This window comes from Sphaerodactylus townsendi, linkage group LG07, assembly GCF_021028975.2.
Source record: "Sphaerodactylus townsendi isolate TG3544 linkage group LG07, MPM_Stown_v2.3, whole genome shotgun sequence".
Taxonomy (NCBI): domain Eukaryota; kingdom Metazoa; phylum Chordata; class Lepidosauria; order Squamata; family Sphaerodactylidae; genus Sphaerodactylus; species Sphaerodactylus townsendi.
The window spans coordinates 46,797,501-46,810,052 of NC_059431.1; the positions used below are offsets into that span (position 1 = coordinate 46,797,501).

Consider the following 12,552-nt stretch of genomic DNA (forward strand, 5'->3'; position numbering starts at 1 on the left):
GTGATTGCTGTCTGACCTCGTCCCAATGACTCCTCCATTTTTGTTATACAAGAAGCATCAGTATCCCTAGCTTAAATAATGATGCATGTTGCTGCCAAATATTACACTTAGCCACTGGCAAGAATTCACACTCCAGGATGGTGGAGACTGGAGAAGGAAATGCATTATCCTGCAGGAACAGTTTAGCAACCAGAAATGTTATGTCTGAACACAGTTCTATTGGGCAAACATGGAATTACAAGAAATCAGAAATTAGTCAAATTAAGCCTCTTCCCATGAAATAAAGTTCTTCACAGATATTTGTAGTTAATCCAGTGCACAGTACACCCCAAACAGGTAAGAGCAACCCCCCCCCCAAAAAAAAATTACACAGACAGAGAGTCCAAATTACAATTAATAAAATTAAGACAGCGGCTCAGTAAATAAATAATACAAAGCTCTGGTTTGCTTTGATTGTGGCTTGTTTTTGAAGCTGAAATTTTGCTCCACATAATCACTCAAATAAAATTGCCCTTTACCACCCAAAGAGCCATTTGGACCCATTTTCCACAGTTCCGAAGATCTATGGAGTTGCCTCCGGTTCGGCCCCTCCACTCCCCTTTCCTTCCAGCGCTGAGAGGCAGAGGCGCCAATCAGGGAAACCCCCCTCTGCCCGACGGAGAAGGCAGTCACCTGCACTGTGGGGCACAGGGGGGATGGCGTCTGCAGCCTGACCAGTGCCGCCACCTATTGGCTGTGAGAGGCAGTGGCGCCGGGCAGGGAAACCCCCTCTGCCTGATGGAGCAGGCGACATGGGGCAGAGGGGGGAGGGCGGCTGCGAGGATAGCAGAGGGGGGATGGTGGCTGCTATAGAGGGACATGCCCATGCTACCCTCCAACCTCCTGGGGTCAGAGGGTAGCATGGGTGTGTCCCTACAGCCCTCCAGAGCAGTGTTGGAAGGAGTGGTGAGAGGAGGTGAGTGGAGGGGATGTGAAAAGTGGCGCCCTCACGCATGGAGCCGCCTCTGGTTCGGCCCTTCGACTCACCTTTCCTTCCAGCGCTGCTCTGGAGGGACACGCCCACACTACCCTCCAACCTCCAGGCCACGTGGAGCAGCAGTATAAGGCTGGAAGAGCCGCAGGTTGCAGACCCCTGGTCTGAGCCCTTCAGGGGAGGGCGATATAGAAATACAACCAACCAACCAACCAATAAATAAATAAATAAATAAACAAATAAATGCTAGTTTATCAGCCTTCACTCTGGCTAAGTCTCTCCTTAGCTCAGGCATCAACAAGAGTCACTCATGAAAACAACCAGGGTGCCTACATTTGTACATCATACAGAATTACACTTGAGATGAATAGTGATTAAGACACCATCTTCAAAACTTGGCTGTGGGAACTTAACTAATTTTACAATGGTCAGTTTCTTGTCACTCTAAGTTAAATTTAAAGAACATTCAATAGAGGAGACACTTTTTTTGCACACATTGAATAATGCACTTTCAATCCACTTTTAGCAACTGTTTACGTAGGTTTTCCCATTTCGCACAGTAAAATCCAGTTGCAAAGTGAATTGAAAGTGCACTATTCAGAAAGTGTGTAAGAAGGCTCATTTGGATGAATTTCCTCTATCCTGTTAGGATATTACTGAGTCACACTCATTTGATCATGAACATTAAAAGCACCGTTTCATTCAACATTCAGCACCAAAGGATATTTTAATGGCCAACAATGCCACATCACTCATCATCCTCAGGAATTTTGAAAGGCAAAAAAGAAAAAGAGGGGAAAAAAGAAATCTGAACACATTGTGATATCAGTACAAAAGTGTCATAACAAACTCTCATTTGAAAACTGAGATGTTGTAGCCATCTGTCCCAGGGTCTAATGGGTCTGTTGAACTATTAGAACAATAGTGAGCCACACTGTGAAATATGCTGTCATCAGGCGTCGCTTGACAACATTGGGTCCTATCTTCAGTCTCAGGGTCTGGGAATTTGGGAGGGATGTTGAGATCTTGGCTACAAATGAGTCTGTCTGAAGAATTTATTTCATTTGATGGGAAGTAATGCTGGCAAACCAATCCCAGTATTACTTCACTGGCCTGGCAAACATCACAAACCCCTCACAAACTGGTTAGAGGCTGAGCAATAGCTTTTTTTCTCTAGTAGCTGTATTATGAGCTTGATCTCTGGGCACAATTAACTGATGGAACAGCCAGAAAAACTGAGTGAAAGACACAGGGATTAGGAAACAACCAGAGACTAAAATGCAGCAAAAGGAAGCAATGTGTAGTCATTGTGCTTCAGAAATACTTGCAAATTTTGCCATAAGTCACATATGTTTCTGGCAAACTTACTTAACAGAAATATTCATAGAATTGATCTGGCTGCAAAGGAAAAAGAAAAGCAAAAAGAAAACATTCATATATTTTGGCTGTGTGGATCATGAAAAGCTGTGGTTGGGTTTTTTTTAATGGGAGTACATCTGCTTATTTTTATATGCAATCTGTACTCTAGACAAGAGGCTACTGTTAAGGCAGAATATGGAGAAACAGAATGTTTTCCAATTGGCAAAGGTGTTATGTGTTGTCCAGGGATGGGGCTGCCCCCCAGCACCAGCAGGCTGTTTCCCCCTCTCTTTGTCACAGACACCCACCCATGGATTCTGGAGCACTCCACAACTGGCAGCCCCACCCTTGGACTTACCAACAGGAGAAGGGACCTCCAGGAAGCCAGGAGCAGGGAGAAACTGCAGAGAAATGGCAGGACTCGCAGGAGTGCCTCGGCAGCAGAACAAACCTCAGCAGTTACAGGGGAAAGGATGGAGAAAGCACAGCCCTGGCCAAGTTGCAATCAGCAGCTCACTGCAGCCTTAGAGAATGGGGTGGGAACAGGACAGCCCCACCCAGGCTGCAATCAAGGAGGAGGTCCAGGAAGGCTAAAGAGTCAGGATAAGGCCAATGGTCACATTCCTATGTACCCTGCAGTCCTTCTCTCCATAAGAGAAGGACCCGCAGAGTGAGTAAATGATTTCTCAGATCTTTGGTCCAGATCTCTACTGGATAGAACTTTGAATTCATTCTGAGAACTCCTGCTGTACTCTTGCAAGCCTTTCCCCCTCCCCACTTCCTTAGCCAGCTCCTTACTCTGCTCCTTGGATTGCCACTGCATCCAGCCCTGGAACTCCAGCCTCAGATTTCAGGTTGTATGTTCTTTCCCTAAAATCTTCCCAATTTTTCCTCTTATAGCTTTTATAAGTGTGCTCTCTTGCTGGTATGTGTACTATGTACATGTAATTGCTAAGGAAACCAGTTCTTCGATGTTTGTAGGTTGTTTACATTTATTTCCTTTTATTTAATTTTGTATGCAATAAAATTATTTGTGTGTACAACTACATTTTTACTCTTTCTTCATAATTTTATTTTGTGGTACCCCCTAGTGAGATACACAGACTAAAGATCTTATGTTATTCCTTTCTGGAATCTATACAACACTAATTTCCCCTTTTCTGGGTCCAGTTTGGGGTCATAGGCAGGGATGTATTTATCTCCCTAGCTCTTTGATGTAATCCAGAATATATCCTAAGGAAAGATTTAGGCGAAGCCAGAGTGAAAATTGGGGGAAGAAACATTAACCATTTGAGATACACAGATGACACCACATTCCTGGAAGAAAACAGGAAAGACTTGAAATGACTACTGATGAAGCAAAAATGCCAAAGCAGAAAAACAGCAGAACATTAAGACAACAAAAGTAACAATTACTAGCTGATTATACAATTTTAATGTTCACAATGAAGAAACTGAAATTGGTCAAGATTTTATATTCCTCAGCCCCATCATCAACCAAAAGGGAGACTGCAACTAAGAAATCAGGCAATTAAGATTGCAAAGGGGAGCCAAGAAGGAGCTAGAAAAGGCCATTAAGGGGGTGTCCCTGGTGACAAAGATCAAGGTAAGTAATTCCCAATTACTATGCATAGGTGTGAAAACTGGACGTTAGGCAATTTCTGAATTCTTGACATGAGCCCAAAAGTTTACCATCACTAGTATAGACCTTGATTTTAGCTTGTTCTGCTGACTTTTACATTGGTTTTTTTTTAGTACAGTCTATGGACTTGTGTGTAATATGTAATTTGATGGTAACATGAGCATCTATCAAAAACCATCTAGCATCATGGATAAAATCTAGCTTTTTTAATCACACAGAAAGAATTCTTGCCTGTCCAGCTCACTGCAGAACTTCCAGTTGCCCATCCGAAGAAGGAGGACTGGACTTAAGGTTTTCCAAATGCTTCAATTAGCCACAGCTAAATATAGAGAAAGTGGGCTCAAAAGGATATCATGAAACAGAGCCCCAAAGTGGGAAGAAATCACAGGGGATTGGGAAGGCTACATTTCAACTGCTAAAATAAAACTCCCCAAAAGGGAAGGTTCTTGTATTATAGCATAAAGTGATGTTCACCAGTGCAGGTGGGGAGGTATGACATATGCTGAAACAGGACCAGTAAATTGGAAGAAGTGTCAAAGCAGCTTTAAGGAAAATATAATTCCTATGATCCTTTGCTCTCTCACCTATGCAAGTGTGTGTTGTTGCACTTGAGATACGTGTACAGCCAGCCACAGAACAAAGTCCAATGAAAGTCTTGGCGATCTCAGAATCCAATCAGTGATAAGTCTGGGGTTAAATTTCCCTAGAATTTAGCAATGCTTATTATTTTTTCATCACAACACAAGAAAGTAGGGTTGGGCACATCACAGCAGGGTCAGAACAAAAGAAAACAAGTACTTTGTGGCAGTTGGGTCTTTTTCTGTCCTTCCTTCCTCCCAATATATATCATCATTTTCTCTGTCACTATTTGTAACATTCACAGAAAAGCAAAATGTGTTCAGTTATATTTAAACTTGTTCCTACTGAAAGGCAGATGATGGAAACTATGGCATGTGCATCCAGTGGTTGTACAAAACAATGTTCAATGTTTAAAAAATCCAGAGTGAATTATTCTTCTTTAAAAAGTATATACCAATTCAGTCCCTGTTGAGTAGAAATAATATAGGAAGTAGATCAGTGGTCCACAACATGGCACTCTCTAACACTTTTTCTAGGACCCCAAGTATTTTTGGAAAGTATGTGAAGCCAGGTGGGGCTACCGCCCAGCTTCTTATTAGTACCGAAGATCTGATTAGTTGTACAGATTAAAATAACGTTGTTTCACAGCACAAGCTGTCACAAAAGAGTTTATTTTATTTTTTTCCCCAGTGTATTTTTTAAATTACTCTTCTTGTGCCCTGCATTGAGCTTCCTATGTGTGTCTCTCTATCCACTGCAATGATTATTTTATTATTGGCTCTGCCTCCCACAACGGCTATTTTGTGGTTGCAACTACTACCCTGGGTCAGAATTCCCAGGGTGCACACAGGTTGAGGACCTCTGAAGTAAATCTTAATGTAAACTGATCTTCCTTATCACATCTAGCTAAAGAGTTGGTATTTTTGCAATGACGAGATCTTTCAAATGCTGCACCATAACACAAATGAATTTCTTAAAATGGCCTCCAACATTATATGAATTATAGAATAGTTTTACATCTTTGTGTCATAATTTGCACTTTAAGTGACACAAACAAAATGTTACACACATTTTCTCAAGACCACATGCTAAGGATTACCTTACTTGATCTTTTCCAACTCTTCCTCATTAGCATTGTCTGTAAATAAAATAGAGCATTTTAATCACCTTTTATTCACACAGAAGAGGAAGGCCAATTGTCTTCTAAAAGAGCAAAGCACATACTAATACTTCTGAAGTGGCAAATGCATTACAAACAGCTACACAAGACTGAAACCAAACAATTACAGGCACCATTCAAAATGAAACACAATCCAGACACATCTGAACCTCTACTTATTTAATGAAGCCAATGAGAATAAAGTACAAGGATGTTTTGGGTAAACACAAAGAGATTACAGAGCTCCAGGTTATGAAACAGGAAGGCTGATGACTAGAGCACAGATGGCATAAATTCCACAACAAAGCTGACTGATCACAGGTTAGAGCACGTTATCGTGCCTATCAAGTGCTGTTGGTATCAGTGAAAATGTGTTTTTTTTCTGCCACCATGATGCCCTCAAGATGTTGTCCAGCAGAGCTTTTCTGTATAATGAACAACCTTGTAAGATCAAGCTTGAGGAGACAAGGGCAGTGGCCAGATAATGTCTGCTGTAACAACTTTGCAAGATACTCTGAGGGCAAAGTCACTCAGATCCAGAGAACTGGATGCCACAATTGAGAATGATCCAGAGGGGTGTCCAGAGAACTGTCTGGTCCAATTATCTTGGATGAATTTCAATTGACCACAGTCTCCTCCTAGAAAGGTTACAAGCTGGGGTTGTCAGGACTGCCATTTGCTGGGAGCAGGAATTGTTGGGGAGAGCTTCAGCTTTTTGCAGTGCCGCTTATCTGTTTCCCTGGCCTTGAAGCTCTGCAGCTGGGACGAGCTCTCAGACTGGATTCTTTTTACTGTCTTGGTTCACATGTGGGGTGGGGATTTGCTACAACATATTATCAACAGCCCTTTTCCAAGACCTGTCTTCTGCTGTCTTTCTCACGTCTTCAATAAAAACCCTTGAACCCATCAAGTCAGCCATTGTCTGAATGGGGAAATTGACAGGGGAGTTGGAGGCACTATTCACAGTGGTTCTGCTCCTACCTCCAATGCTGATAACAAAAAAATAGTCATGGGAGATTCTTGCTCAACACTATTGGTATTCATTTGTGGGGTCCCTTGGGAGTCAATTTTGTCTCTCATGCTTTTAAACATCTACATAAAGCTGTTGGGGGAGGTTGACAGGAGATTTGTAGCAAGGTACCACCAGTATGCTGATGATACTCAGTTCTATCTCTCCATACCATCTGTATCAGAAGAGGTGGTAGACATTTTTGACAGGTGCTTGGAAGCAGTAATGGACTGGATGAGGACCAACAGATTGAGATTGAATCCAGACAAGATGGATGTGCTGTGTGTCAGTGGGTCTCAGCTCTGTGAAGTGGGGAGGTATCCTGTTATTGATGGGTGCCATGCCATCATGTATGTAATGATCAGGGGCAGAGTGAGGGGGAACTGTGCCCGGGGTACGAGCATGCCCTGCGCCCCTGCCACAGCGCCCTCCATGCCCTTACCCCAGGGCACGCCCAGGGTGTCACACCCCCTGCCCCATGGACATTATGCCACTGGTAATGATTTGCCTGAAAGCAAAACTAGAAAGTAATCAAGTACAAGAGAGGAGGCCAAATCCTGCCAGGGAGACATGACAGGATTGGGCCAGGACAGGGCTGATTCTGACATGGAGGCTGTACTGCCTTGAAAGGGGCAGGTGCAAAATCTGGGGTGTTCCTGGACTCGCTGTGACACTTGAAGCTCAAGTGGAGCAGGTGGTCAGGAGTACTTATTCCAACTCCAGCTGGTTCACCAGCTACTGTCCCTTCTGGACAGAGATGATCTGGCTGCAGTAATCCACACATGCTCTAGCAATCTCCAGGTTGGATTACTGTAATGCACTTTATGTGAAGCTGTCCTTGAAGACAGTTCGGAAGCTGCAGCTAATACAGAACATGGGAGCAAAACTGTTAACAGGTACATCACGCCTGTCTTAGAAGAACTGTACTGGCTACAGATTTGCTACTGAGCCCAATTCAAGGTATTCTTTCTGACTTACGTAGCCCTAAATGGCTTGGGCCCCAAAGATCAGTAAATTAAGCCCTTCTAGTGCAACCACCACCTGCAGTAGTAAAAAACAGTTGGAGATTCAAGATAGGACTTTTTGGGTGGTGGTCCTGAGATTGTGGAACAATTTCCCCCCTGAGGTGCATCAAGCAACTTCTCTGTTATGTATTTAGAAAATTGGTAAAGACACACATATTTGCTTTGTCCTTTGGCTGAAGAAATTGTTTCCCCCTTTGGAAATTTCAGGAACTTATAGGTTTTTTATTGTAATAGGTTTTTAGAGATTCTTTTAAGAATTTTAATAGACTTGTAGGAATTTTGAATGGGTTTTATAGTGCAGTTTATAATTGTTTTTAGATTATTTTTATGTCTAATGTTGTAACATGCCCTGAGACCTTCAAGAATGTGATGGAATAGAAATGTAAACAATCAAACAATCAAACAAATAAATCGTAGCTCATATAAACACTTAATTTAAAAATGGGGTGACAATTATCACCGCTCCAGTTTCTATTTTACTGTAAATACTAAGTCATGGGACACAGGCAAGTAATAAAACAAATACAATAGACAGTATTAAATGTGCTACTGTTCCCCTTCATATAATCTTCTGTAAGAGCAAGGCCTTGTTTTGTACTTAAACCCCCACTCCATAGAGTACAATGGGCAGCTACAGCAAATATAACCCCACGTACCAATAAATATCCCCCTTGAATGGTAAGATGTCTAATGTCACTGGGAACTTGCATATGGCAATAGTTTGGAACTTTCAAAATTGTACTACTCCAGTTATTCTGGTACACTTAAGAGTGCAATTATTTCAGAAAGCAAAAGTGATTAATCAAAACAATCAAAAATGTTAATCACACAAAATATGAGGTGAGAGTTTTCTAAATTCAGAAATTTTTCCACCATGGAATCTACATAAAAAGGACACTATTTTAAACTTCTAATGCTATCTTAGCTTGAAGACCCACAATGTAATTTCAGTAACTAACAATTTTAATTCATTCATTAAACTATTGCTTGCTGATATTTTAAGACTGTCTTGAAACTGAGGGACACAAGTAACTTCAGTAGTTAAAACACTCACTAGGTTAAGCACTCCCTTTAAACAAACTAGCAGAAGTAGCCCTATTTCCTTCAGTTATATTGAATGACTATTGAAGTCTATTAAAAGAAATAGAAGAAGAAGAAAGCCTTTATTGGCATATTAGATTTTTAAAAATTATATACAGAATTAAATTCTAAAATCTCAACAAAGGATAAACAAACATTAGCATCTATATATTATATTATGAGCATGATATTGTTGTTATGAAATCAGCTGCTATTTCACACAAGCTTAAATCAGGACTATTTAACATAAATTGAATTTTTTTGTAGATCTGACATCTCAGTGCATTTCAGAATTATGGGAGCTAAATATTTCTTCCTGGGTGCTTTGAATTTCAGACAATATAGGGAGGAATGTACAAGAGTTTCCACCTCCCTCATATCACAGGAGCAGTATCTCTTTTCTTTAGGAATCTTATTATATCTGCCTTCCAGATAGGCCAAAGGGAGAACATTGAAGAAAATGCCCTTCTCTGATTTGGATCAATAAATACTTTCAAATAAGTAGTCATCTGCCCTTGTTCACTTTTGATTGACAAACTGAATGGTGAGCAGGTTTTCTGTGATGCATTTACCAGTTTCTGAAACTCATACTCCAATAATTTTTTTTAATTGTTCATAAGTTCTTGGGTAAGTAAGCATACCCAAAGATTCCAATGACAGGCCAATTTCTGTGATTTTACCCATCATTACTTCAAACCATTTTGTAGTTTTGGTTTCAGTTAACATGTGCTATGTTAAAGATGTGGGGCTGCTTCGAAAATGTGTATGCAGCCAAAACTTTAGTGTACTAAGCCAGGCCAGAGTTTCAATGGGCCATTGGCTCGTTTCCAGACAAAGAGCCATATAGGGCACACAGTCAGGGAGTGCCATTATTTTATGGATACATTTTGAGTGGATTACATTGAAAGAGCTGTTTATCTTTTGAGTCCAGACAGGGGCTCCATAAAGCAGTTGTCTCAACCTTTGCCTGGAATATTTTTAGAACAGATGGTATAAATTGGTTATCCTTGTTGTAGAAGTGCATTTATGTTGGTGTTAGCTGTTGCAATAGCATGTCTCCTATGAGTAGACCATCTCAAAGTATAGCTGAGCCAGACTCCCTACTTAAAATGGTTCACTTGTTCAATAGTGTGCCCCTCTATTTTCCATTTATAAAGTTTGGGTTTCTTAGTAAAAATTAATATTTTGGATTTCTCTTAATTCAAGGTTTGTTAGTCTCACAATAGGTAACAAAGAACTTCAGGAGTCTAATCCAATGCGAGAGTACGATATTAATACTATGTCATCCACATACAGCAGTACAGGGGCATGTACCTAATTTTGGACTGTGGCCATCTATTTTCAAAAGCTCCAAGCCAAGGTCATGGATAAAGATGTTAAATAATAATGGAGCTAGTACACAGCCCTGTTTTACTCCACAATTAATTGGTATATTACCAGTCAAATGTCACTCCGAGCATTGGACTCCACAGCTGGTATAGGAGTAAAGCTACTGTATTAAGAATAAAAGCTAATTATCAATATTTAATTTTCCTAGTTTCAGCCACAATAGGTTTCTAGACACTGAATCAAAAGAGCCTTTCAAATCCAGAAAGGCAACATAGAGCCTGGTTGAATGCTGTTAAACATATTTGTTTGCCAAGTGAGTTAATATTGAAACATGATCTAGATTTTCCTCTATAGAAACCCACTTGTTCCAGGCCCAGTATCTTATTTTGATGTATCCAGGTTTCCAGCTTGACAAGAAGAAGTTTGGTATATAATTTGCCTATAACCAACAGTAGGCTAATTGGTCGATAGTTAGATGGAATTACTACAGTTACCATTTTATATATACAGGCACTACCATTGCTTTTTTCCATGCTTTGGAAATCTTACTAGAGTTGTTAATCTAGGTGAACAACATTGCCAGAATTCTGGATTCATCTTAAGCCCACCATTCTAGATTCATCTTAAGAACTTCAGGCAGAATCATGTCAGGGCCTGAGGCTTTTCTTGACTTTAATCCTCTTACTAAGTTTAGCACTTCTGTGGTCGAGACTGGTAGCCAATTTGCTTGCTTATCAAATCTGATTAGAGCATCAGTATCATTAGTAGACCCATTAGGAAATGTGTATGCCATTCATTAGGTGAAATGTATGTTGGGGAAGGGGCAAGAGAATGTTTTGATCTATTTACTATGGCCTAAAAAAGCCTAGAATCATTCGATAGAATAGCTTGTAGCAGTTGTTCCATTCCTGATTTATATAATCTACATGTTTCTTCCCACAAGGTGGTGTAGGTTGTTTTTTTAGTTCTAGGAGTTTTAACAGAGATGGCTTAAGAACATAAGAACATAAGAACTAGCCTGCTGGATCAGACCAGAGTCCATCTAGTCCAGCATTCTGCTACTCGCAGTGGCCCACCAGGTGCCTTTGGGAGCTCACATGCAGGATGTGAAAGCAATGGCCTGCTGCTGCTGCTGCTCCTGAGCACCTGGTCTGCTAAGGCATTTGCAATCTGAGATCACGGAGGATCAAGATTGGTAGCCATAGATTGACTTCTCCTCCATAAATCTGTCCAAGCCCTTTTTAAAGCTATCCAGGTTAGTGGCCATCACCACCTCCTGTGGCAGCATATTCCAAACACCAATCACACGTTGCGTGAAGAAGTGTTTCCTAATTAGTCCTAATTCTTCCCCCCAGCATTTTCAATGAATGCCCCCTGGTTCTAGTATTGTGAGAAAGAGAGAAAAATTTCTCTCTGTCAACATTTTCTACCCCATGCATAATTTTATAGACTTCAATCATATTCCCCCCTCAGACGTCTCCTCTCCAAAATAAAGAGTCCCAAACGCTGCAGCCTCTCCTCATAAGGAAGGTGCTCCAATCCTTCAATCATCCTCGTTGCCCTTCTCTGCACTTTTTTCTATCTCTTGTCCTTTTTGAGATGTGGTGACCAGAACTGAACCTGGACAGTACTCCAAGTCGCGGTCAGCATTCACTGCTTCTTTATATCAAGGGCATGACAATCCTTGCAGTTTTATTATCAACTTCCCTTTCCTAATTATCCCCAGCATAGAGTTTGCCTTTTTCACAGCTGCCATGCATTGAGTTGACATTCCCATGGAACTATCAACTAAGATGCCCAAATCCCTTTCCTGGTCTGTGACTGATAGCACTGACTCCTGTAGCGTGTATGTGAAGTTTGGATTTTTTGCTCCCTATGTGCATCCCACTTTACATTTTGCTACGTGAACTGCATTTGCCATTTCTTAGCCCACTCACCTAATTTATCAAGGTCCGCTTGGAGCTCTTCGCAATCCTTTGTGGTTCTCACCACCCTACATAATTTGGTATCATCTGCAAACTTGGCCACCACACTACCCATCCCTACTTCTAGGTCATTTATGAATAAGTTAAAGACCACTGGTCCCAATACGGATCCTTGGGGGACACCACTCCCTACATCTCTCCATTGTGAGAACTTCCCATTTACACCCACTCTTTGCTTCCTGTTTCTCAACCAGTTTTTAATCCATAGGAGGACTTCCCCTCTTATTCCTTCTCTTGTTCTCTATTCTTGCGATAGAGACTATAATATGATCAAATAAGTTTATTTATATTAATGCTTTCATTATAAAACCAATCTCTGTGGCATAGATTACTGTTACCATATATACTTGCATATAAATTGAAATTTTCAGCACATTTTTGTGCTGAAAAAGCCCCCCTCGACTTGTACGTG

General features: G+C 41.0%; 1 protein-coding gene across 8 annotated transcripts in view; it reads right to left on the reverse strand.

Annotated features, from left to right (window-relative positions):
* Positions 1–12,552, reverse strand: part of MCTP1 (multiple C2 and transmembrane domain containing 1) — a 261,364-nt gene that overhangs the window by 155,124 nt on the left and 93,688 nt on the right. For 7 of the 8 annotated variants that reach the window (XR_007245065.1, XM_048503523.1, XM_048503522.1 and 4 more), the window contains exon 6: positions 5,653–5,691. The exons of the other annotated variant lie outside the window; for it this stretch is intronic. Coding sequence is in view for 6 of the 7 variants with exons in the window: in XM_048503523.1 (XP_048359480.1) it covers positions 5,653–5,691 (39 nt within the window). In the remaining variant the exon portion in view is untranslated. The remainder of the gene's footprint in view (positions 1–5,652; positions 5,692–12,552) is intronic. 8 annotated transcript variants of the gene reach the window in all.